The sequence below is a fragment of the Antechinus flavipes genome, chromosome 4, assembly GCF_016432865.1.
Source record: "Antechinus flavipes isolate AdamAnt ecotype Samford, QLD, Australia chromosome 4, AdamAnt_v2, whole genome shotgun sequence".
Classification (NCBI taxonomy): domain Eukaryota; kingdom Metazoa; phylum Chordata; class Mammalia; order Dasyuromorphia; family Dasyuridae; genus Antechinus; species Antechinus flavipes.
In genome coordinates, this window is record NC_067401.1 from 374,120,329 (window position 1) to 374,148,247 (window position 27,919).

Genomic DNA, 27,919 nt, shown 5'->3' on the forward strand with positions numbered 1-27,919 from the left:
AGCTCTCAGTTAACTTTATTTCCTAATTTTAACTTTATTAATTTTATATAAAAATTGTTTATTAATTTTGTTTGTGAGGCTCTCTATTCTTTGTTTGGTCATGAATTCTTCCTCCATCCATAGTTGCAAAAGAAAGGGTGTTCCTTTGTTTCTCTCCAGATTTGTTTATGATGTAACTTTTTATGTTATGTCACCTTCTGGAGCTTACTTTAGTATGTGTATTGTGTGGTGAGTTGTAAACTGAATTTCTGCCAGACTACTTTTTATAATCAGTTTTTGTCAAATAGTTGTTGGGATTCTTTGGGCTTATTGAGTACTGTACTCTACGTTGTTTGTTTCTGTATGTTTTATACTCAATGTGATGGACTCATTGACTTTTTTTTTTTTTTAATTTTAATAGCTTTTTATTTACAAGTTATATGTATGGGTAATTTTACAGCACTGACAATTGCCAAACCTTTTGTTCCAAATTTTCCCCTTCCCCCCCCCCTACCCCCTCCCCTAGATGGCAGGATGACCAGTAGATGTTAAATATATTAAAGTATAAATTAGATACACAATAAGTATACATGTCCAAACAATTATTTTGCTGTACAAAAAGAATCGGACTCTGAAATATTGTATAATTAACCTGTGAAGGAAATCCAAACTGCAGGCAGGCAAAAATATAGGGATTGGGAATTCAATGTAATGGTTTTTAGCCATCTCCCAGAGTTCTTTCTCTGGGCATAGCTGGTTCAGTTCATTACTGCTCCATTGGAACTGATTTGGTTCATCTCATTGCTGAGGATGGCCAGGTCCATCAGAATTGATCATCATATAGTATTGTTGTTGAAGTATATAATGATTTCCTAGCCCTGCTTGTTTCATTCAGCATCAGTTTGTGTAAAGGTCTTTCTGACCTTGGTCATTTCTTACCGACAATAATATTCCATAATATTCATATATCACAATTTATTCAGCTAATCTCCAGTTGATGGGCATCTACTCAGTTTCCAGTTTCTGGCCACTACAAAGAGATCTGCCACAAACATTCTTGCACAGACAGGTCTCTTTCCCTTCTTTATGATCTCTTTGGGATATAAGCCCAGTAGTAACACTGCTGGATCAAAGGGTATGCACAGTTTGACAACTTTTTGAGCATAGTTCCAAATTGCTCTCCAGAATGGTTGGATCACTTCACAATTCCACCAACAGTGTATTAGTTTCTCTGTTTTCCCATATCCCTTCCAACATTCCGCATTATCTTTCCCTGTCATTCTAGTCAGTCTGACAGGTATGTAGTGGTATCTCAGAGTTGTCTTAATTTGCATTTCTCTGATTAATAATGACTTGGAGCATCTTTTCATATGGCTAGAAATAGTTTCAATTTCTTCATCTGAGAATTGTCTGTTCATACTCCTTTGACCTTTTATCATTTGGAGAGTGCTTCATTTCTTATAAATTAGAGTCAATTCTCTATATATTTTGGAAATGGGACTCATTGACTTTTAACTAAACCAAATTGTTTTGATAATTACTACTGTGTTGTTATGAGATATGGTACTTCAAGGATCCTTTATTTCCTGTTGGTTTTTTCCCCCCTTATTTCCTTTGAGATTCTTGATCTCTTGTTCCTTCACATGATGTTCTTTACTGTTTTCTTGAGTTCTATAAAGTAATTATTTGATAGTTTTTAAGATGTGGCACTGAATAGCTAAGTTAATTGATATTGTCATTTTATAATATTGGTGTGGCCTAATCATGAGCAATTAATATTTATACAGTTATTTAGGTCTGTCATTACTTTTGTAGAGATTTTGTAGTTGTATTCATACAATTCTTTGTACACCTTGATAAGGAAACTCAAATATTTGACCCATTCTGTAAGTTATTTTGAAGGGAATTCTTCCATCTCTTCCCACTATATTTTGTTGGTAATTTGCAGAGAAGCTGATGTATGAATTTATTTTGCATATTGTAACTTTGTAGAATTAATAATTTTCAATTAAAAATTTTAATTGACTAAATTGGTGTAATTGACAAAATTGAATTGAACAAACATTAGTACATTTGATTAAAGAGAGTTCAGTTCTCTAAATATAATGGTTGAATATAATTCATTGTAGTAGTTTATAGATTGTTATAAAATTCACCTGATTATGTAGGTTTAATTTCACCAGTGTATTTTAACATGTGACATCACAAATAGAATTGAATTTAAACTTAGCTAAATGGCTGTAATTGAGGTGAGAATTAAAACTCTGAATAAATAGATTTTTTTTTAAGGGTTTTTTTTTTTTAATTAATGGAATCATGGAATGTATTAAAAAGTGTCAGTTTCTTTGAAAGCCTACAACACTGTTTATTATCTCAGAATTCTTAAAAGGCACATTCAGCTGAAAATAATTCATTAGGAAGTTATAAATAATTTTATTTGTTTCATTGTCAGTAGTGATCTATTGCTTATTTGTAGCTTTAATTGCCATTTTTGAAATTAATCCAAAATAAATGCTTGCTTGGTCATATTAATCAAATGTAGTTGGAAAATGGAAAGGAAGGAATTGGAAAATGGAAAGGAAGGGGTTGAGTACTTTTGCTGAGTTTATACATTTGTATAGCCTTTTAGAAGTTCATGTTTCCTAGATTAGTAAATGAATCAGAATACATTTGAAGTATTGCAATGACCCTTGAAGGTGGGTCATCTGACAGCCTCTCCTTGAAGGCCTTCAGTATCCTGAAAGCAAAACTAGTTCAGTTGCTCAATCTTTCATTTCCACTTTTTCATTTCCCTTTGTTTTGGAAAGCCAATAACTGGAGAAAACAATTTTCTCAGGGGTAACACTCAACTTCCACATTTTAAAGAACTAAGTAACTTTTTAAAGTAACAGTGCATTAGTCTGCTATTTAGATAGCCAATGGCAAACATTTAGTCCTACCCTGTTAAGCTATTTTAAGAAAACAGTTTTCATGGTCTTTAGGCTTTCTTAAAGGTTGCTTCCTTGTCTTATTCTTTTTAAATCATTCCTTATTTTGAGATTAGTAACTGAGGAGATAACTTTTCTTAATCCTTAAAGGGAATGTGTAGTGATATTTAAAGAATTAATTTTGGTTCTCAATTATAAGACATGATGCTTCTAGTTCTTTTGCTGACCTTGCAAGAGCAGTCTTAGAGATGTATATATTTCCTTTCTTTAATCACAAAGTCTGTTAAGTCATTGATATATCATTTTTTTGTAGCATGTTATGTTCCAAAAATTTATTTGTAAACTGAATTGTAAAATTCATTCCCCTGTAAGAAGAAAAAATGATTTTTTGGATCTCACAAAAGTCTTGTTTAACCCATCAGACTTTTATTAGTGCCTACCATGTGCCAGATGTTAGACTGAAAAGAAAATGTTTCAAGGAGTAAGTATAGCAGTGGAAGTAGGGGCAGGAGAGATAAGTAAATAGAAATTATATATAAAATAATTACAAAGTAATTGGGAGGATCAGGATTGGCCTCTTGTTAGGAGATCACACTTGAGCCTTAGAGGAAGCTAGGGATTTTACAAGGTAGAAGGGAGAAGAGAGCATTCCAGAAATGATGAATAATAAAATACTATTACATGTGTTATATTTCAGAAATATTATGAGTTAAATGAATTTTTGTAATTTAGAACCTAAATTTTAATTTAGTAACCTAAGCTGTTCAACATTTATGTTTACCTGTTGTATAGTCCTGAGAAAACAGATGAACTGTGAACATTTTTCTACTCTACAAATATCATACCAAGATGGAAATATTGCAATGCCAAAAGTATTTGTTCTTCTAGTCTATTACTCGATTATATTTAGGCCATATTCCAAAGTTATGGTATTAACCTGTATAAATAATCTTCTTAAATAAAATAATAGTTGGGGGTTAATTTAGTATCTTTAAAGAAAGAAATTTAGTGGAAATTTTTTTTAATATGAAAGATCTTCTGTCTAGTGAAAAAGTTCATATGTTTTAGACTTTTCTGTTAGAATTTAATGTAATTACCTGCATATTTAAATTAAATGTTTTAGTTGCAGAATTTTTGCTGCAGAAGTTATCGAATTCAAAATTTAGTGGTTTTGAAAGTTTCATCCTTAAATTTATTACTGGTATATAATCTCTCTCTCTCTTTTTTTAATTAAAGTTTTTTATTTACAAAACATATATATGGGTAATTTTTCACCATTAACTCTTGCAAAACTTTCTGTTCCAAATTTTTCCCTCTTTCACCCCATCCCTTCCCCTAGATGGTAGGTAGTCTAATACATGTTAAATATGTTAAAATATATGTTAAATCCAATATGTGTATACATATTTATCTTGCTGCACAAGAAAAATTGAATCTAGGAGGAAAAAAACTTGAGAAGAAAAAATAAAATGCAGACATCAACAGAAAGCATGAAAATGCTATGTTGTGGTCCACACTCAGTTCCCACAGATCTCTCTCTGGGTGTAGATGGCTCTCTTCATAACTGAACAATTGGAACTGGTTTGAATCATCTCATTGTTGAAGAGAGTCACGTCCATCAGAATTGATCATCGTATAGTCTTATTGATGCGTATTGTTGTCTATAATGATCTCCTGGTTCTGCTTTTTTCACTTAGCATCAGTTCATCATCTCTCCAGGACTCTCTGGAATCATCCTATTAGTCATTTCTTACAGAACAATAATAGTCCATAACATTCATATACCATAATTTATTCGGCCATTCTCCAATTGATGGGCCATTCTCCAATTCAGTTTCTAGTTTCTAGCCACTAAAAAATGGCTGCCACAAACATTTTAGCACATATGGATCCCTTTCCCTCCTTTAAGGTTTCTTTGGGATATAAGCCCAATAGAAACACTGCTGAATCAAAAGTATAATTTTTTGAGCATAGGTCCAAATTGCTCTCCAGAATGGTTAGGAGTGTTCACAGTTCCACCAACAATGTATCAGTGTCACTGGTATATCATCTCAAATAAAATAGCCATTTTGACCAATTTCATTCAGAAAATAAATTTCTCCCAATTTTTTTCAGATTTTTTTGGTCAAGAAGGAATTTTCCTATTTTAGAAACTTAATCTTATTTTTACATGCATGTATGGTTATTTTTACATGCATTTGTTGGGGTCATTAATTAGTTCAAATGGTCATGTTTATATTAGTAATATAATTCATGGAACAGTGGAATTTTGAAAAGCAGCCTATAGAACATGAAAAGTAAACCAAATTTTCTCCATGCACTTGAAATTTCACACATGGAAAACCATTATATCTCTTGCACAGGTTCTGAATAATGGATGATATTTTCCCAGTTATGAATAGAATGACACACGGCTGTGTACTTGCTCCCATGCCTTTTATTTTATTTCTAATATAATTTTTAAAATGTTAAATACAAAATGAGAAAAGAAAAAACAAAGCATCACCATGCACACAGCAGATTATAGGAGCAGATTCAATGAAAAATAATAAATTTCCATTTCAAGAAAACCTAAATATTGTTTTCAAAGCTGCCCAGCTTTTCTTTGTTTCCTTGTTGATTTTCTATTGTTCTCTGTTATGAATCACTCCCATACTTTTTAGCCTGTTTTCAGCATATTGTCAGATACCTTCATCAAGAACAAAATGGCAGGAAGGCATACTGAGATAAATTATTTAACTTGAAAAGGCTACAAGCCAAGACTAAAATGGAAGAAGAGTTGGTGAACAACTTTTTGTTCACAGATGATTGTGTCCTCAGTGCAGCCTCTGAGACTGAAGTGTAATAAAATATGGTTTGATTCTCTGCTACTTGTCCTAATTTTGGTCTTACAATCAACACCAAGAAAACAGAGGTTCTCCCCAAGCCAGTATTACTCTATGGAATAATTTTGAATGCTGTGGATAAGTTCATTTACCTTGTCAGTATGCTTTCCAGGGATGTGTACACAGATGATGAAGTTAACACACACGTAGCCAGTGGTAGCTCAGCATTTGAGAGGCTCCAAAAGAATGTGTGGGAGAGAAGAGGTATTAAGTTGTTTACAAAACTGAAGGTCTACTGAGACTCTGTACTGACCTCGTTGTATGTCTATGAAATCTGGACAATCTACTGGTGTCATGGCAGAAAATTCTATGACAGAACTGCTTCCACTTTTTATTGTTTTAGGAAGTTTCTGAAGATCAGCTGACAAGATAAGGTACCACACACTAAGGTCCTTTCTTGACCTGAACTGCCAAATATTCAAGCTCTCCTGCAGAGAATGCAACTCCAGTGGACTGGCCACATTGTTCAAATACTAAACATGCATTTGTACACGTTGATCCAAAGAAATGATACAAGGACACTTTCAGTATTTCTCTGAAGAAGTTTGGTATTTGGTATGAGACATGGGAGACACTGGCATAGGATCATCTATCATGACATTTCCACATCAAAGATGGCACTATGCTCTGTGAGCAAATTAAAATTGCAGTATCTCAAAAGAAACATGAAGTGTGCAGATTAAGAGATATCTTCCTCCCAAATGATCATATGAAGTTTTTGTGCACAACCTATAGTACAGTCTTCCAAGCTTATAATTGGTCTGATCAGCTACAGCCAGACACATTGGATGTTGATCTCCAATGGTATCATTTTGGTCTTCTTCAAGCATTAAGGATAAACAACAACTTGAAATTTAAATGTACTTATAAGACACTCTCTTTTGGATGTTCTCACCCATTTCTTTTTATTCCTTAAATGTTTATCCAGGCTATATAGGATGGAGACTGATGGAAGAGAAAACAAAACATTTTAACTGGTTTCTATGAAGAAATTGTTTTGATTGTATGCTATGTTTTTTGAATATGAATGTTATGGACCAGAACTTGAAACAAGGTACTAAGTGGAATTGAGGAGACAATGGTTAAATCTAGTATAGTATGGTTCAGTATGATTGATTTAATCTTACAACAAATAATGGTCTCCTAGTGATATAATGATTGGTTTATACTCAGTGTGGAGCATATAAGCAGGGACTGAGAGCCACAGAAGAGAAGCTTTCAGAGGGCAGAGAAGACAGGCGGGAGCTCAAGTTCTCGGAACCAAGAACAGACAGACATTCATTTGATTTTCAGTCAGGCCACTGGTGGCAGGCTCTCCTGCATTTTTTTACTGAGACCAAGGCTGGTCTGAAAGGCTCTCCAGAAAACTGCCCAGCCCCAGGAAGGAGATAATAAAGAATCTGGACTATAAGAAAGCTAACCAGGCCCCAGGAAAGGAGACAAGACTTTGAAAGAGATAATAAAGGATTTGGACTTTAACCTCTGGCTACTCTTCTGGTGATTATTGAACTGAAACGAAGGCTGCCTCAAAGACCCCCAAGAAACTGAACCAGAGAACATTACATATGAATGTGCTTGTTATCTACCATTATTTATTTAAAATCATACAGTATTGCTGCTTTTGGTCTTTATATAGATTAACTAATCCAGAGGATCTTAAATTAAACCTCCTTAGTTGATTTTGGCAGTTTATAGGTGAAACCTATGGGCCCTTTCTCAGAATAGTGGTTTCTTTCAGGTTTTGTTTTTAAAATCATAATCAGAAGAAATAATAAATTAAAGGTTAGTGAAAATAAAGGTATATAATTTTTCTCATTCAAGTTTAGGAACATTCTGAAATCCATTAAGATTCTCCCTTCACTCCCACCTAGCCCAACTGCCACAATTTACAGATTTAATTCCTCAACAAATATGTTTTATAATTCTTGTTATATGCAAGGCATATAGGTGAGGAATTTGGAGCATAAAGAAGTGGTAATTTGTAAATGACCAAGTCAAAGCAGAAAATATAAGCGAGGAAACCTAGATTCAGAATTAAAAAGGAGTTTAGCCACTGAAGGACAAGAAACAAATACCAGTGTTAATATAACAGAAAATTCTATTCTGTGTGGAATTTTGTATGTCAAATTCAAATATTGCTTAGGATTATTAATTCTTACATGTAAGGAGTCTATGTTTTGAAGGAAAAGATGAAACTAAAATATTGCTACTAATTTTGACTTATTTTAGCATATATTTCCTTTAAAATATGATCATTCTTGTGTTATATCATTACCTTGTGTTGCTATTTAAAAAAAAAGACATAAATCTGATTCCCTGCCTATGTGCTTAATTTATAAAGATTCATCTTTCTATAGTACCTGTGTTTGACATTGTTGATTTTATTATGATAGTATAAAATCTTTTGTAGCCTTGGGTAGTTAATTTTTAATTTAGTCAATGATAACATTGTAAGAAATATCAAATTAAGATGAACATCTGGTTAGAAATTTTATTCTGGTTTTTTTTTTTCTTTTGGAAAAGAAATAAAATGGTATTGGGGTTTTCTTTGCAGAATCTTACATGGAAAATTTGAAAAGTAGAGGAGAAACAGCTACCAAGCAGATTACCGAAGTAACAAAGGTAAAAGCCAATGTTAATTTTAAATGGAAGATATGGGGCTTGGTATTCTCTTTGAAAATTCATGATATGTATTTTTAGAATCTGTTTTAGCAGAAATTCTCAGGAATTTTTTTTACTTGATTTTTCTGTATTTCTCTAAGAGAGGAAGGGGGTGAGATGGGAAAGAAAGGGAATAAGCATTTATATAAGCTGATTATATGTCAGGCACAATGCTAAGCATTTTATAAATATTATTTCATTTGAGCTGCACAAAAACTTAAGGGGAAAAAGGGCTATTATTTTTCCTATTTTACAGTTGAAGAAACTAAGGCAGATGGCATTTGAATGACTTTTAACCAGTGTCATACAGTTAGTAAATATCTGAGGCCAGATTTAAACTCAGGTTTTTCTGATTCTAGGCTCAACATTCCATCCACTGTAGCATCAGCTGTCTCTAACAGGTTGTTAAAAGTTTGGCTTCTTAGTTGGACATTCTGGGTGTTGGTTTTTGATCCAACCAACTTTGGAGGCTACATTCAAATTTGAAGTCTTCACAATATCATTATAGCTTGTATTGTTGAATTTATCCAAAATGAAAAACAAAAGTGAAACTTAAAGTATATAAAATAATTTGAAATGTTTTTTATGTAACATTTTATTAAAAATTTGACTGTTCAGCATCTCTACTGGTTGACTGTTAACTATTGCTTCAGTTCATGACAGCTTCAAAGGTTAGCTTTAAATCTTTTAATCCTTGATATGATTTAACCTAATTGCCTGAAAAACCATGACTTTCTTTTGGTACTTGTGCGCAGTAGATGTCTCTTAAATATCTAGCTAACTAATTTGAGATTGTAATCTAAAACACCTTTTACCTGCCTGTAATTCTAAGGAACAGAAGCTCTTCTTTTTAGTGGAAAGTTTTAAGATGTGGCTTTCCAAAAAAGTGAACACTTCAAGATTGGCATTATCTTTGGTTTTTGTTCCATCGTTAATTTATTTCATAATTTTGTTCTCAGGTCCAAAAAATACATAGTGTAGAGATTACTGTAGTACTTTACTCGAGCTGAGATATTAATAAGCTTATTTTCAAATATTCATTTATCAGGGTTTTCTAACTTATACCTGAAGTTTCTCATCTAGTATTGATACAGTCTCTTGGTAGTTTGAAGAAAGTTACTCTGTTAGTTGTGACCCCATTATATTTTTTCTAGAATAGCTATTGCCTGAAATCTAGGCTATTATGTTTTTTTTTCATTGAGAATTAACTTGAAGTGTCATTTTATTTGTTAAGGCCTTGCCAGTGTTGATTGAGCAAGCAGAGGGGTTCTCCAAAGTTCTAACGATGCAGCCCATTCTACAACTTCAGAAGCTCCATCAAGAAGTTTTCTCTGGAAGCCACTCTAAAGAAGCTATAAAATCTGAGAGCTTTATAACACAAATAGAAACCACCCCCACAGAGACTAATGCCAGGAAAACCACTAACATAGTATTGAAGAGAAAGAAACCTAAAAACTCTCCACAAAGAAAACAGTATCCATTGTTGCAAATGAGAATTGATCTTGATTCATGAGATGCTCCTGTTTGTCTTGGAAGTGGTAAAAGGGCTTTATCTGTAGCAGTAAGCCTAACTGAAACTTTATGCAGAATAGGAAATGAATTTTTTCAACCTGTCATGCATTAAGCAAATGTAATATCTATATAATCAATCAATAAACTTGTGATATAGTGTATATATTTCTATATTTACCATTTCAACTGCAATGAAATGAAAAACTTGTGTTTGAGTTTGTGATATAATGGCCATAAGTAGGCAGTTCTGGTGTAGATGTTCCATATTCTCAAGTACCATCAGTTTTTTTTTTGTTGTTTGTTTTCCTGGTCACTTTCATGGAATTTCATGGTTGAGGTAAACTGTTAGACTTCCATGAATTATATTTTTTTTAATAAAGGTAGCTTAATAACAATTTATATGTTTAACCTGTTGAAAAGGAATCATCAGTTATGAGCAATAAATGTAATTTTGACTTTACAAGTTAATGTCTAGATGGGGAAATGGTATTAATAGTGTTATTCCTATTCTTAATTTGGATTTTTCGTTTGGACTTAATGCATCGATATTTTTGTGTGAGACTTTCAAAGGTTACTTATGTTTATTTAGACAGTATTCTTGTAAATAAAAGGAGACTCCAGTGTTTTCCTTGTACAATGTATATATTTTTTATATTTCATAAAGCTTTTAGTCTTCAAACAGCATTTGACTGTCAACTACTGTTTTCAGATTTTGTATTTGTGTTTAGTTCTAGTTCAGATATTTGTGTCAGATTAACACTTTGATACATAATTTTGATACATTATGAGAGAATGTATATGTATCCATACTGAACTATTTTACATCAAAATAATATGTATGTATTATATATTTATCATTGTTAGATTGATTACAAGAGAATGAATAATCCTTTATCTTCCACAGTTTTTTCAAGTCAAGAGTTTTTAACATTTTCTTATTATAGCTTTAAGTCACAGTGTAAAGACAACCATACAATTTACCATATGTTTTTCTGTTTTGGTGACTGACAATATCATCCATTTTCAAAAGCTTTTGCTAATTGTGAAATTGAAAAATCTCTCTTTATTGGTTATCATATTGGTAGTGTCTTAATCATAAATATCTGAGTTTTACAAAATTAGGCTTCCCTAAAGAAGAAAACTGTAAAAATATTTTAGTATTTTGTATATATTTGTATCACACTTGTATTTTGTATATTTGTAAATAGAAATGTAATTGTTTATATTAAAATAATAACACAAAAAACCGAGTCATGCTACCTTGAATATTTGTTAGTTTGGGAGCATTTTTGAGTACTGATTGTATTATATTTGATGGGTCTGTTATCTTCATTCACTAGTTCCTCGTAAGGTTCATCTTTTACTTAGAGACATCTATAAAAATTTGCTTTTAACCTATGGACTGTGCAGTATTTCAGCTCTAGGTAATTTTGTTTCTTTATAGCTTCAAAATATAGCACGCTTTATGATAAAATTTTTCATTTCTCCAAAACAAATTTTAAAATGCAAGTGCATATAATAGAAGTGACATTTCAACTTAATTTCCTGTTAAGTACAAATGACTGCTGTCAGACGATCTTGAGCCCCTTCGGGAAAAACCTGTATACAAGAAATGTAAAGAGAACCTGAGAGGTTATTGCATCAATCTGATAAGAAGGGAGTACTGTGGGACTGTACAACAGGATTAAATTTCTGGCCTGGCCATACTTAAGGAAATGAGAGGTAAGGGTCTTCCTCATTTGAAAGGTACAAAATATTTTTTTAAAAAATAGAAAATCATCTGTCCTGGATAGTTTAGATGTTTACTATCTGAGGGCTGAGTGAGTTTATAAAAGTTAAGAATGACTTTCCCCAAGGAGAGAAACAAGCAAAAACTGGTATCTAAAGGCTAGATCTTATAGAAAGTATCCTTAGAGTGGTTAAACTCAGAGATAAATTAGAATTCCTTTGAGAGAGATAGAGGCCATTGTCAATCTAGAGTAGTTAGCATATACATAAAAGTTAAGATCTGGAATTTATAGTTGTGGAGGATGAGACCTATTGTGATGACCTATAGAAATCATACATTTGTTTTCCTGCTATAGTACAAATGAGAAATAAGTGCAGAGTAAATTTAAGCTAGAGTAAAATGTAAAAGGGTAGGTGAAATCTCTTTCATTTTTCCAGTAGGTTATTAGCAAAGTATTTCCCAAAAGGATGATAGAAAAGGTTCGATAATAAGACAGTGACTAAGGAGAAAAGAGAATCCAAATGGCCAAAAAAAAGGTTAAGATAGAACTCTAGCAATTAAAGCCCTCAGGCCAAGAGGGTAAGTCTAAACTTGAGAAATCCACTTAGACTCTGTTGAAGAATTCACCAACAGTCAACAAATGTTCATTAAATGTTTAGAGTATGCCACGCACTATTTCAAATACTGGAGACATAAAAATCTCTATCCTCATAATGGTCCATGTGAATTGTGCATATATTCAGCATAAATTGATTGTAATCTCAGTGAAAGCACTAGCAATGTCCAGGGAGACTGGGGAAAGCCTACAGAAGCTTGAAAGAAGCTACAAAGTGAAGGTGAAAAGAAAAGGCATTTGAAAAATGAGGGGGATGGGTAATGAAAAAGTGGGGAATTGAGGGATGAGAGTATGACGGGAAAATTAGCGAGAAGGCCAATATTGCTGGATTATTTTTAGGGAAGTATTCTAGGAATACCCTGGTTTCTCCCTTTGAGCATCCGTCCCCCAGAACCATTGCTTTTTGGACATTTAAGATTGGATAACACAGAGATATCTTGAACTCAAATCCAAAGTTGAGTAAGATAGAAAAATAGATATCTGGGAATCATCTGCAGAAATATCAATTAAATCCATGGAAACTTACTAAAAATATAGAGGGAAGAGACTAGGTAAGAACTTTGAGGGTCTTCTACATAGAGAGTGCATGTTAAGGGATAGTCTGCTATCAAAACCAGTGAAGGAGTTATAAGGTGAAGCAGGAAAGTAATGTCACAAAAACCCAGAGAAGAAAGCATGCCCGAGAAGGGGCTTATCATCAGGACTGAAAAGAGACCCAATAAAATTTGGCTAAAGAGATCATTGATTCTTTGGAAAGAACAATTTCAGCTGAGTGATGGAGTTGGCAAGCTGGACGATAGAGGCTGGAAAATGGCGTGTGGGCAGTAAAGAAGGAAAGCTTTTTCTGTGAGTTGGCTGAGAAAAGGAGGTGACATAATGGTAACATGAGGGAATGTGATGGTCTAGTGAAGATTTTTAAGGATGAGCGGATACTTGGATATATTTGAAGGCAATGGGGAAGGAACAAGTTGTAGGGAGAGGTTGAAGATTTGAAGTACTGGGCTTTGTAATGTGGAGTAGATAAGAAGATAGGCTCAAGTGCAAGAACCATCTTCTGTCAGACTACTGGTGGAAAATAGAGATGACGTCAAAGGGTTTTTAGAGGAAGAGAAAAAACAAGAACAAGTTCATGCTAAATTGCCTAAATTCTCAGTGACGTGAATATTATAGAATGGTGCACTACTAGGTATAAATATGATTTCAGAGAATCATGGGAAGAATTGTATGAACTGATACAAAGTGTGTGGGGGGAAATAACTAAAAAGACATACTCAATGCCTTGTTCAGTTATTTTTCAGTTGTATCTGACTTTTGTGATCTCATTTATGGTTTCCTTGGCAAAGATACTGAAGTGATTTACCATTTCCTTCTCCAATATATTTTATAGGTGAGGAAATTAAGGCAAACAGTGACTTGCCCAGGGTCACACAGCTTGTTAGTGTCTGAAGTCACATTTGAAAGTATGAAGATGATTCTTCCTGACTCTAAGTCCAGCACTCTATTTACTGCACCAGTTGTAAAAGAAGGTACCATTAAATAAAAGATAACAGAACTCTGGGCAAACTCAATATAACCAATGCTAGTTATAGACGACTGATGTTTACATGTGTTACTTTCCTTTAGCTTAAGAAATGAATGGAACATTACAGAACAGAATGTTACACATGTTATTAGTATCTTAAGTCACTATCCTAGATAGTTTTGCTTAATTTTTTAATGGAAAAATTGGGAGGAGGGAACAAGGGGAAATGGAAGTTTGTTCTAACAAAACAAAATGTTAATTTTTTTATACTCATAAGAAATGGTAGCAAAAGTGTTCTATAGTTCACAATGAGCCAGTAATGAAAAAAAGGACCAGAAATAGTAATCATGGACTCAAATGCCCACACCAATTCAGATGCTTGGTTAAAAAAAAAAAAAAAGTAAGCCAGATAATCTTAAAATGAGGGTTTTATTAAGATTTAATAGGGTAGCTAAGCATGGTGATTCCTGCCTGTCATCCCAGCTACTGGAAGATCAGGGTGGTAGCTTTCTTGAGCTCTGAATTTGGAGCTGCCATAGGTTAAGCCAATTTTTCTATACTAAGGTCAGTATCAGTATAGTAATCCACCCACCACCTCCTAGGACAAGTATCAGCAGATTGCTTAAGGAGAAACAAACCTGCCAAGCTGGAAATAGAGCAAGGCAGAATCTCTAGAGCAATCAATAGAAAGATCAGGCCTGTGAATATCCCCTGCACTTCTAGCCTGGACAAACTGGGGAGAATTAGGTTTTTTTTTTTTTTGTTTGTTTTTTTTTTTTTAATGTATGTTGATGGAAATATATTTTGCATGGTTTCACATTTATAATTGATCTCATTTTGCTTGCCTTCTCAATGGGTAGGGAAAAGATAGAATAGCAAGGAGAGAAAATTTGGAACTCAAAAATAATTTTTTTTAAATGAATATCAAGAAAGCAGCTAGGTAGCACAGTGGATGGAGCACTGAGTTCAAATCTAGCCTCAGACACTTAATATTTCCTAGTTGTGTTACCCTGGGCAAGTCACTTAACCCCAATTACCTTCGGGGGGAAAAAGAATGTTAAAAGTAAATTAAAAAGAAAAATGTCTAATAAAGTAGTACTTATTACTGGAATGGGAATGATTATGATTAAGTAGTTAAAAAATTATAAATAACAGCAATTTTGGGGAATAGTGACTATATCATTACATGGTTTATGATGAATATAGAGAGGAACACTGGGCATAATTTAATATGTATCCTAGAATGTACTAAATTGTATTGAAAGAACTCAGAAAAGTCATGGCATGAAATTCTAAGTCAGCTTAAGGATAGGAGAGTCCAAGACAGGATAAAAATTGTTAATAGAGAATTGAAATACAAAGTAAATGAGGAATTATTGAGTAGGAGTAGGAATAAGAGTAACTCTATTCCTGAATACTTAAAGAACATGAAAATAGGATTGATGAACTTTATACTCCAGAGGAGTTGGTATTTAATCCTACACTCAATAGAGAGCCAGTGGTATTTATTGAATAGGGATTTCATGGAAAGACTTACATTTTTGTAAAATCATTCGAGCAGATATATGGATGATGGAATGGAGGGGAGAGAGATTTGAGGCCAGATGAAAGGTGAAGAAGGAGAGAAGTGGATGGATTCAAGGAATATTGTGGGGATATAAACAAGATTTGGCAAATGACTTAATAAAGTAGGATGAACAAAAATAGAGACTTTAGGATGAAAGGTTGATGAAGGTAAATGGAAAGATTAGATTTGGGACCAAAAGATTTATAATTAAGTTTATGATTTTTATCACAGTCCATCTGTGCTCATTCATCTTAATATGACTCACTATGTCTCATCCAAAAGAAAAAAAAAGGGAGGAGTAGGGATAGAAAATTTATTTGTGTTGGGCATAAGATCTATGACAAGTTATTGTGGTAAAGATAGGTTATGACCAGTTTTCCCATTCTTTTGATTGGCTGATTACCTATCCCTTGACATCATACCCACTTTGGTACCTTATTGCATCATTCCATTCTACTCCAAGGACCAATGTTTCAACTTTGGAGATCATTGTTCTAAGAGATTAACTGATTTTCCAAGGTTCTCAGAATTAGGAGATGTCAAAGACACTTGATTCTTAATCCAGCATTTGGTACCCTATACCAGGTTTTATTTCAGTCCTCAGTTGCTTGTTCTTGCTTGCTTCTCTGTGTATATTTTTAAAAAACACAATCTAGTCAATGAATCCTTGTGTATCCATGTTGGTCTTTTTAGTTAGCCCTGTTTTTTATTGAATGGAATTGAATTATTTCCTCATCAGAATCCTTTGTATTTATTCCAAAAATATTTCTCCATGAGTGCTTATTAGCCTTCTTATCTTGACTTACTCTGTAGAATTTTAGAGCACAGGATCCTAACTTTTTTCTCTGAAACTCTTTGAAATCCATTCTCTTGGAATCTAGGAAATAAGTCATTGTATATTTAGCATTCTACTCCTTATCAATCACAAATTCTGAGATAAGGTGGTCACTTACTCTCAAGGTTCTCAATTTTTGTACTTTGGCAAATAGTTCCTTCTTATTAGTCTAAGTCAATTCCAGAATAATTTTCTTCTAACACATCAGACACCTGCTTGAGAATGATAGCTTTCTTACCTATTTACATATATTCAATTTATCTCCATTTTACCAGAATTCAGCTAAAGAACTAGGTAGCCATTCTTCTGACAATAAGAGCTTTAAGCTGATTGTATGGTTCTAAAGAGTCTGTGGCCCTTCTTATCTTCCTTCTTTATATCCCATTCATTTTATTTCCAATCTTCTGATTCTCTGTTGCCATTTCAGATTTATTTTGAATTTTCCCTTTAAAGTATTTTCTTTCAAGGAATTATTTTTTCTTTCTTTCTGATAAACCGTAAAGAAACTTTCCTCAAGATATTTCATCTCAGCACAGTTAGGTGGCGCAGTGGATAGTGCACTAGTCTTGAAGTCAAGAAGCCCTGAATTTAAATATAACCTCAGACACTTAACGCTTCTTAGTGACCTTGGGCAAGTCACTTAACCCAATTGCCTCAGCCAAAAAAAAAAAAAAAAAAGATATTTCATCTCCAGTAGTGGAGAAACCAACCTATATTTTGTGTCTCCATAATTGTTACTTATTTAACAGTTATTCTGAGAAGACTTGGACTAGTTACTTTGTGTGGGGGGCTTAAGTCACTAAAAATTCTGGAAGTTATATATCTTCCTAACCCTAGAAGAGAAAAAGTTATCATGGGATCAGAACTAGAAGTTGGAACCTTCTACTGCAACTCTAATTTTAAAATCTCTCTGAAGAAAGATACAGAGACCAAGTCAGAGAGTGAGTCTGTGGCAGATATTTTCCAAACAAACAATTCTAAGCCTTCAAATAGCTAGAATCCTTTAATTTGTCTAGCTTACCACTTTGCTTATTAAAAGAATGTAGTAGAGAGTGATTAAATTATTGCCTATTCACAGAGACTACTGACATAAGGGTGAATTTACTCCAACCTTTGTTTATCTTTCTATTTCATTGCCAAATACAATAGATGACATGGTTCATTTAGGTGTGTCTCTACTATTATAAATTTTACTTACTAGTTCTTTGTATTTTTCAACAATGCCATTTAGATAAGGATACACTAATTTAGTACTGAGTTATTAGTATTTTTGCTATAAATTGTGTGTGGCAGCTACGGGTGGAAGAATTTATGGTTAAAATTTATGCTTGAAATCTTTCCAGTTTGATAATCAATGAATTGCTTAAAAGTCCAGAGAATTATGAATCATATTAAATCATCTGTATTTTTAAGCTTTCTAATTTTGCAGAGATGAGAAGCCACTTGGAAACAGGTTCTTTGCCCTAAATTAAAACTCTTCCCAGCTAATATTATCTCATAGCAGACTGCTCACTTGGCATCAGGGACCTTTGAGTTTTTTGCTTCCCAAAAAGTCAGAGAGAGAAAGAGGAATACAGATGGAGACATTGGGGATAGAAATAGGTATGGTCAATGATAATCAAATCTCCTTTTGGGAGAACTAGATGGAAGTCCCCTTTACTCAAACTATACTCCATAGTGATATCTGCCGGGCATAACTTGGCAGTGGCAAAAATACAAACATGACACAAATTTGCAGGTTACCAGAATATTTTCTGAGATTTTCAATTCCCAATAACTTGCTACTAAGTTCTGTGGGTAGTTTCCCAGAAAACTTTCCTCGGTATTCCTAGAGATGATATTGGTAGTAGTGGTGATTTGACCAGAATAATTTTTTTTTAATGGTGAGCTTTTCTGTCCATAGTTCAGACTTGCTTACTCATGTTTGAAAAACAAGTAGCAGAAAAACGACTTTCTTTACAGTAATAGCTGTCCTCAACTGGTTTTTTTTTTCTTCATAAGGTCTTCTGTGGAAATCTGACTTCAACTTCTGACCTCTTTCTCTTCTCTCTTCTCACTGATTTGTCTCTACATTATTCTACTGCTGTTTCCATTTGTGAGATGAAATCTTACCTATCATCCAAAAGAAAAAAGTAAATGTGAAGGATAAATAAACCTCCACCACTGGACAACAAGCAGGTGAAAGAATTAAGGAGAGAACACAGAATTCATTTGATCAGTCTTGTATTACTATATGCTGAGTGTAGGAGCAGTGTTTTTTTTTTTTTTTTTTAAATTTGGAGATGTGAAAGTAAGTTGGGTGAGCCAAGACACTGCCAATGAATGTCACAGTATTCCTCTTGCAAACCCAAATCAGAATGGATTTCTAGATTTCCTTCCTGTTTGACACAAGTTCTCAATAAGTTGTCTTTGTTCCAGATTTAGTTTCCAAAGCATCAATTCCTGCAAAGCAATTAAAAATCATTTCAAAAGTTCCTTTATCCAGTTCCTGTAAATGTTTTATTCTAAAGTTTCATTCTCTATTATAAGTTGGAAATGTATTAGATAGAAGACTGGTTCTTTTTTGTGCTCAGAAAAAAATCATTCACAATCCACAATCATTAATTATCTCTGCAGAGGATCCCAGAAATGAGAAAATGGTGGTGAAGAACTTAGAAGGAAGTAAATTGGTAGAATTATATTTGGAAATCTGGACAGTGGACCTTTGTGCCATAATTTGTTTACATTACTATTATATAATAGCATTTTAACCTGTTTTTACCTACGAACTAAATCTAAATTTTGCAGTAGATAATATTGAATCAGGAAGACCTAAATTTAAATTTGACTCAGACACTTATTAGCTATGTGATCCTGTACAAGTAATAGAACCACTGCCTGCCTCAGTTTCCCCAAATGTAAAATGGCAATAATAATAGCACCTACCTTTCAGAGCTGTTGTGAAGATGAAATGAAATAATATTTGTAAAGTGCTTAGCACAGTTGCTTGAGCATAGTGGACATTTAACTAATTTGTTTTCTTCCTTCTAAATGAATAGTGATTCAGAGTTTGTAAAATATCTAGATAGAAGAAAAACCTCTAAAGACTGTGTTAATTTGGAAAAGAGAAAGATGAAGCAGGGATAGTCAGAAAGAGAGATTATAGGTGGGTCTACAGCCAAACTCAGGATAGCTCAAATTGTTGCAGAAAGGATTGGAAATATTTATTAGAAAGTATTTCCAAACCATAAGAACTGCAATTCAAAAACCATTAGAGGAAATGAAATAGTTTTTGAGACTTATTTTTAAAAAGAATACCCTTTGTCTTTTGCCATAATATGAGTACACTGGAAGAAGGGAAAACTTAATGGCCTCCCAAAATTCCTACCAATGCCTGATTTTATTATACAGTAAAAGACCCAGAGCATTTTATAATGCCTTGTGGATTGTATGCTCTCCAAAATTATTGGCTAATGCAACAGGATTGTTCTTTCCAAAGCTGTGAATACAATTGCTTGCAGCCCTTTCCAATGCTGATCTTTTCATGTTTCTGACCACTCTTTATACTTTGCCCAAATCCCTCATTATGACTACTCCCCGCAAGAGGCTGTTCTTGGTTCTCTTCTCTCTTTACTCACATTCTTTCATTTGACAATTGATAAATAACAATAATGGACATTTAAGTAGCATTGTGATTCTGCAAAAGTTTGCAACCTACTTTACCTATATTATCTTATTTGATCCTCACTCTAGCTCTGTGAGGTAGGTGGAATTATTCCCATTTTACAAATGGGGAGAAATTGAAACCCCATGATCCCACAGCCAGTGAGAATGTTTGAACTTAGAGCTTTGCCGAGCACAACTCTGTAATCAGCACATCCTTACTTGGTACAATAAGAAGCTGATGATATCTACATATCTAGCTTTCATTTTTCCCTTGAGCTTTTCACTTCAAATGCTTGCTGGTTATCCTCATCCTTGTTCATGTTCCAAAAATCCCAAATTAATTTCATCACCTTTTTCCTAAGCCTAATCCTTCTCTAGAATGTCCTAGTTGAGTTCATGGAACCATGTCTAACCAATCACTCACACTGAAACTTCAGAGTCATCTGGATTCTTCTACTCCCAGGTTCTATTGATTCTGCCTTTACAATATCTTTCAAATATCTTTCCTTCTCTCTAATACACTGCCAGATTTTTTTCTTCATTGAGAATATATTTTCATTCAAAGCTTATCCAGAAGAGGCTTACTATAACAAGTTTTCTGGAGCATTCAGCTGGTAATAAATACACTCAGGCATAATTCTATTTTTTGTTATATTTCTTGCTCACTGGGGTTTGGGTCTCCTCCCAGATCAAGCTCTATCTTAGGGCTAGAAAATCAGTGTCACTTCCTGTCTGATTTCCAGTAATGGTCATCTAAATATTCTCTAGCAAACTGCCAAAAATTCTGGTGTTTGAGATCCCTACCTTTTTCATTTCCAGAATTCCATTTCTCTTTTATGGAATGAATGGGAAGAGAAAAAGCACTGGAACAAAATTAAACCCAAGAGGCAAGATCATTTTTATCTTCCCTGATCTAGTCACATTTCTCTCTTCATTGTGAATGCACTCAATAAAGACTTTTCAGGCTTTGAGCCCATTCTGACATCCTAAAAACCTTCTAGTTGGCTTTCGTCTGATCCCTTCCAGTCAATCCATCATTCACAGAGCTTTGAAAAATCTTAACTAGCTCCCTATTGTTCAAGAAACAAAATAAAATTCCCAGCCTGATTCCACAACCTGATTCCAGCCTTATTTCTCCTCATTCCTCTTGCTCTCCACTTCTAATCAAGCTGTTCTTTGGTCTGTTCTCTTGCTTCCCAGCTCCATGAATCTCCCATGTCTGTAAAGTTCTCCCTTCTTATCCTTCTCATCTGTTGAAATTCTTCAAAATTTAGTTCTCATACAATCCCCTCTGTACTTTTCCAGCTAAAAGTGTCCTCATCACTTCTCATATTTTATTGGAGCACTTTGTCCAGATGTCTTATATTGTGTTTTCCTTTAGAAAATTTTAAATTTCTTGAGGACAAGGACCGTTTTGTTTTCTAACTTTTTATCTCCAGTTTTCCATATGGAGTCTTAAACACACTTGGAATTTAAGGGTTTTGTTGAATTGAATTGAACTAAGCAAACTCAGCCTTTAAAAAGAATACAGATATACCTTTCCTATTTTATGAAAGCATCATGTTAAGAAAAATGACATTACAGTGAGTAATTAATTTCATAAGGAGCAGTGTTATAAAATGGATGAATGGCATATATTCATATTATTGGTACATAATTTTTTTTAATATCACAGTTGGGTTTGATTATTACATACTAATGAGGCAATCATGAAATTAATTTATGGCTGAATCAGTATGAACAACAACAGGAAACAATTGGGAACTTATGTTGGTAAAATAGGCCTTACATAATGAATACCTCTCCCATTAATAATAATAATAATATTGTTATGTTAAGCTATTATGGAATTATGTTGGTCAGATAGACCTTATGTAATGTATACTGGGAACAGCTAGATGGTACAGTGGATAGGTGCTCATCCTGGAATCAGAAGGACTCATCTTCTTGACTTCAAATGTGGTTCTAGATACTTAACTTGCTGAATGACCCTAAGCAAGCCACTTAACCTCATTTGCCTCAGTTTCCATTATCTGGAAAAATGTTTGGAGAAAAAAAAGGCAAACCATCTTAGTATCTTTGACCCCCCAAATCTCCCAGATACTAAATGTGGTCACAAAGAGTTGGACATGACTGAAAAATGACTGAACAGTGTGAAGCAGTATTATTTTTTTTGACAGGAAAGTCATTTATCCCACTCTTAATATATGCAATCCTGCACAATTGCATTATTAAATTTGTATATGCAGATGCATCAATTAATTGCAGTGTGGATATAAACCTGCATAATTAATAAAAATAATAACATTTTTTAAATGCTCTAAGATTTTTAGAGTACCCAATTAATTCTCAGAACAACCCTGTGAAGTGAGTGCTGTTATTATTCTCAATTTCAGATGAGGAAACAGAGGCTGAAACAAATTAAAAGACTTATCTGATGCCATAGGTAGTAAACGTCTTAGGTAGAATTTTAACTCAGGTCTTCTTGATTGTAATTTAATTGAATTTCTAACTGCATTGCCAAGCTAGGAATTGAATTTCATTCAATTCAATTCAATCATTCAATGCAGTAAAAAATAAACTGACATTTGAAATATTACCCTATATCTATAGTGGGATGGAGGTAGGTGTAGGTGGATTGCTGCCTTTGGTTCCTACTTTAATTAGCTTCCCTCAAAAGGCAGTTAGAAACTTGGAGCCTTTCTAGAGTTTGCCTGATATGTCACAGTTCCCTGAAACAAAGAAAATAGAGGATGGCTACGAAAGAAAGCCTCCTGTGTGATCACTTTTAAAAGGGCATTAAAGGGCATATTAATTATACACCCAGTTACCAGGAAGACAACTGTCAGGAAGACTGATCTCTTTCTACTAGTGATAACTGCCAAAGTGCTCCAGGAATGTTCACCAAAGCCCAACATGAAACCACAAGTACATTATTCAACTTTTGTGGTGCCAGAGAGTGGTGAAGCAGCTGTTAGCTGGTTTGGCTTAGGAAGACTAACTGTAGAGACTTTTGGCTCCTATATATTAACACCAGTGGAATAATTTTGTGTCAAACTGATGACCGTTCCTGGAACATTGATGATAAATCCTTGTTTAGTGAGCCAGAACATTTGTGTCTTGGCTAGAAGCATAGTTGTAGTGTTACCATGTGTGGATCACCAATTGCTTAGATAAGATGAAATAGAGTCTTTTTCTCTCTAATAAGTAAGAATCTAGGAAAATGATGAGCCCAATGAGGATGGTGGTGGTGCTAGTAATTGATATTTACACAGCCTGTATCTCTCACTTACTTGTTTCATTTTACTAGCCAAAGTAACAAAAAAACTTTTCTTTTTTTCCAAGAAGCAAATAAGTATTTATTAAGTACTTCCTATGTACAAAATTAATTGTTGATTTATCTTCATGGTAAGTTTAGTCCAGCATGATAAGATGTTGCAATGGAGAGATTAAAGGATTTAGAGCTACCATATGATGTAAGGATTACCCTAATCTTTCTTAGATTCAGTTTCCTAATCTGTAAATTAGGAAGTTGGACTAGTTGCCCTCTATAGAACTATTCACTTCTAAACCTATGATATTAAAATTATATCAGGGACAATAGTGTTCCTGGCTTAAATTTAATTCAGTACATTTCAAGTCAACAAGACAGCATTAGGTACATGTATATACAGGTGTGGTTGGTATGCATTGGCTTACTTTTTCAAAGCAGTCAGGTTACATCTGCACTTCAGGGTTCTAGAATTTGGAAGGGGAGGGTTCTTCTCTTCTGCTGTTGTTTTAATTCTTTAGCATCTATGTACTCAGTCAGGACATACATACAAACATATAGTAAGCATCTACTATGTGTCAAACATTGTGCTAAATTCTAGGGACACAAAGAAAGGCAAAAGATTGTTCTTGCTTTTAAAGAGTTTCCAATTTAAAGGGGGGAAAAGCATTCAAACAAATAGATACCAAAAAAAAAACTATATATAGGATAAATAGGAAATTTAAAAAGAAGGCACTAAAATTATCAGGGATTGGAAATGACTTCCTACAGAAGGTAGGATAATAGCTGAGACCTGACCCTACATTGTTAGGTGCCAGTAACTGGAACTATACTTCTATTTAACATATTACATCAATTATCTTTTACAAAGGGATATTTTGAAGAACAAAGTTAGAAATGTAATGAGATTTCCATGTGAGAAGTGGGGAATAGTCATATGTGTTAAGAAACTGTCTCCTCTTTGTAGCATAGTGGTGGCAGGGTGGTCATCAGGTGGCTCAAAAGAAGAAAGATATTTCTATTTCTAGCCTCTTGTCCACTTACCCTTCTCCAGAGGAGCTTTTAATTCCTTCCATGAGTGAAACAGGAGCTGGAGGCCACCAGTCTGCTCTCCTTAGACAGCAGGAGTACCTGACTAGAATTATATCTACCTGCTCTCTTAAATAATGTTAGTCTAAGGAATATGATGTTTAGGCTCAATTTAACTTCTGACCTCTGTGTCTTTGTTGGGGGAAAGAGGGACCCCAAGCTCTACATGCAAGGTTTGAGCTCTTTCCCCCTTAATATCATTTCCATAATGAACACACAAGCAAACGACAAAGAAATCCATTTATATTCAAATTGTAGCAAAAGAGAAATCGGAGAAAAGATACTTGAGAGAATATACCAGATAATACAGAGTAAAGGAGCTCTCCCTTGAAAGTGAGATAACACAACTCAACTGAGAGAGTTATAAGTCTCACCTAAGAAGAAAATCCTCCCAATCTCTAGCGTAGCAAGCTGGGGGTAGGGATATGATAGAGACTTCCAACTCTCCTCATGTTCTTCCCAGCGTCTTTTCATTCAGCATCCTGATCTTCAATCTTTCTTCTCAAAGTTGGAAACTAGAATCACCGAAAGCAACTCAAAGCTTGAAGAGTCTCAAAAAGTACTGGTGAAGGCTGGAAAGCTCTCATTCTTGCTGATTTTACGAGCCCCCTTCATGCGGGTAGGGCATTCATCTCCAATGAAGAGGGAGTTCCATATCAATAAGCTTTGGGACAGGGATTACACAAACATTTTACTTTGCATTGTTCTCACCAAATTCGTATTCAAGGGACATCCAAGACACTTGCTGCAAGATAAATTCTTGCCTCAGCCATTTCTACATTGAACTCCCAAAAGGTCATTTCTGAAAGTTGCTCCTTGCTTCTCAGTGCATTAATTTTGAACTGAAAGGAGAAGGAAATGAACATTTATATAATACCTACTATGTGCCAAATAATTTACAAATATAATCTCATTTGATTCTCACAGCAATCCTTGCAAAGTGGGTGCTATTATTATTTTCTTTTTAATAGTTGAATAGACTAAAGCAAATAGAGATTAGTGACCTAGTTAGAAGCACACAATTAATAAATGAGGTCAGATTTGTACTAGGTCTTCCTGATTCAACCCCAGTGCTCTGTCCAATACATTAATGAATGTTTTAATTGTATTCCGACTCTGGGATTCCTGTAGTTTAGTCTCTTTAGAAATCTAGACATAAGGGCAACTAGGTGGTGCAGTGGCTAGAGCACCAGCCCTGAAGTCAGGAAGACCAGAGTTCAAATTTGACCTCAGACTCTTACCATTTTCTAGCTGTATGATCCTGGGCAAGTCACTTAACCCCAATTGCCTCAGCAAAAAAGAGAGAGAGAGAAAGAGAGAGAGAGGAAAAAAGAAAGAAATCTAGCCATGAATGGAACAATCAAAATGGCTTGAAGCAACACAGTGTAGAAATCAATCAAAGAGCTTCCCTTTTATCACATAATTAGCCAAGTGGAGTCAATTCCAGGCTGTATCTACTTACTTCACAATCTTTTCAAGACATTTTCCTTTACATGTCATCCCTATTCTCTCCCCAGTTTTTCTACATTGGGACACTCTGCTCTTTAAGAACCAGTTACAATCACAAGTTCTACAGAAATAATTCTTTAGCATCTCTAAATTCCAGTATTTTCTCTCTCTTAATTATTTCTTATTTAGTTTATAGTTTGCTTTATATATTTTTGTATGCCTGTTGTTTCCTCTATTAAATTGTGAACTCCTTGAGGTTAGGGACTCTCTTTTGCCCTTTTTGTATCATAAGCATAGTGCCTGGCACATAGTGGTGCTTAATAAATGTTTATTGAATTGAAGTGCTCTTTATACATTACAAATTCAAACAGCTGCTCCAGGTATCTCAGGCATTGGCTTATAGTTTCTAGTCTTTGGGGTTTCAAGCTATGGTTTTGAATCCTACTGCTGCCAAGTGAATATTTGTTGAGCTATAAAGCTTGATAAAGTGATGGAGGAAGAGTTAAGTACTTATTGACTGATTGATTTGCAGATGGGATAACAGATTGACTAATCTACTAAAGCATGTCCCAGATCTTTGCCTTACTCTTCATGAGCTAGACTATATGGGGAAGAAAAATCATTGAAGTTAACACTAATATTTTACTTGCCTTGAAGAAATTGTGACTGAATTTTAAAGTACAATTATTAGTCACCTTTCAATTATTCAAGAATATTTTTTATCCATTTGGAAGCCTTTGGTTTCTTCACCCTCCCTTCCTTAATAACTGTGCATCATTTACCCTATTGTTGGCAACATCAGGAAAAGAGGTGGAATTCCATTCATATCATTCAAGTGATGATGAAGCAGCAGTTGAAAACTCGAAGTAAAATGAGATTTTTGCAGTACCTGTGGGTTTTAATTATTGTACCTGGGTTATCCTTGTTTCCTATTGCCACAACCCAATGTCATTTGAACATAAGCCACACCAGGTCATTGAGAAATGATGCTTTAGTTTGATTTTCAAATGCATAGTAACATGGGCAAAGAGATAGCCCTTTCACAGTGGTTCAGTGGTTACAGTATTATGCTCCTTATTTTTCCTTCTTTCAAATAGTGATCTCAATCTTTGTTGTCCATAAATGAAGACTAAGTAACTATGTTGGTTAAATGTTGACCTGAAGTGTTCTTAGTAAAGTTAACACTAACTACTCTCCTCAGAGTTCTAGAGGAAACTCTTAAGGGCAGGGGTTTTTTGTCCTGTCCTTCAAGTCTCCATTGTAACTCCCTATTAGCAGTTGACTAGTATATGTTTATTAGCTTTTAGAAAAGGTTTTCTGAGAAAGTTTAGCTGAAATGTTTTCGTAAAACTGGGGTCACATTTTCTTCTCGAAAACACAAAGACCATGTAATAATATTCTCAAAGGCACTGAGGCCCATGTAGAAATATGTATGGCTTCAGAGTGCTTCCCAGCCTTTAGCCCTAGATGGCCTATTCTCCCTTCCTATAGTCTTCCCAAAAATCTCCATAGGTGCCTCTCTCTGCTTGGGGAACATCTGCTGTAGGACAGACCTCTCTCTTCCCCACTGCTTAGAAGCTGGGGAAAGGGAAGATAACCAGTTGCTGATCAACTGTTAGGCCATTCAGATGCCCAATAATGTTTTCAGACCTTGCAATGCCCACAAGATTACCTCCAGGTTTTCAAAGAAAACTGAAAAATGGATTCCTTTTGCACGAATACTCAAATCCTCCTCAGTTAGCCAATAAACATTTATTAAGGCCTGAGTGTCAAGTGCTGTGCTGAGCAATGGAAATAACAAGATAAAAACCAAACAGCTCCTGCCTTCAAGGAGCCAATGTTCTAATGTAAACAACTAAGTACATACAAGACTGAATATGTATGTATGCATGTGTATGTGTATATTTGAACATACAGAGTATTGTACACACAGAGTTATGAACCTCCTGAATCATCAGTTCTTCTTATTCCAAAATCACTCCCAGAACCAATCCCTGGGTCTTTCCTAGTCATATGTAGACTCCCCATGTGGTTTTTCTTTCTGGACAAATTGTACATGCTCTAAGAATGGGACCCTCATTGTATAGAAAGGCCCCAATTATGCTATTAATGCTCCGGAGATATGCTTTCCAGGAAGATACTTTCCAGTGCAGTTCTTTAGCTTGCCAGAGATCATAGATGGATTTAGCATTGTTAACAGTGGCAAATGGCCCATGGCAGTTTTAAGAGTTG

General features: G+C 34.4%; 1 protein-coding gene across 1 annotated transcript in view; it reads left to right on the forward strand.

Moving 5' to 3' along the window:
* The window catches only part of NSL1 (NSL1 component of MIS12 kinetochore complex), a 31,685-nt gene extending 20,471 nt beyond the window's left edge, over nt 1-11,214 (forward strand). The window contains exons 5-6 of the mRNA XM_051998416.1: nt 8,346-8,413; nt 9,687-11,214. Coding sequence (XP_051854376.1) covers nt 8,346-8,413; nt 9,687-9,965 — 347 coding nt within the window. The 3' untranslated portion in view covers nt 9,966-11,214. The remainder of the gene's footprint in view (nt 1-8,345; nt 8,414-9,686) is intronic.
* Nucleotides 11,215-27,919: the final 16,705 nt, after the last annotated feature.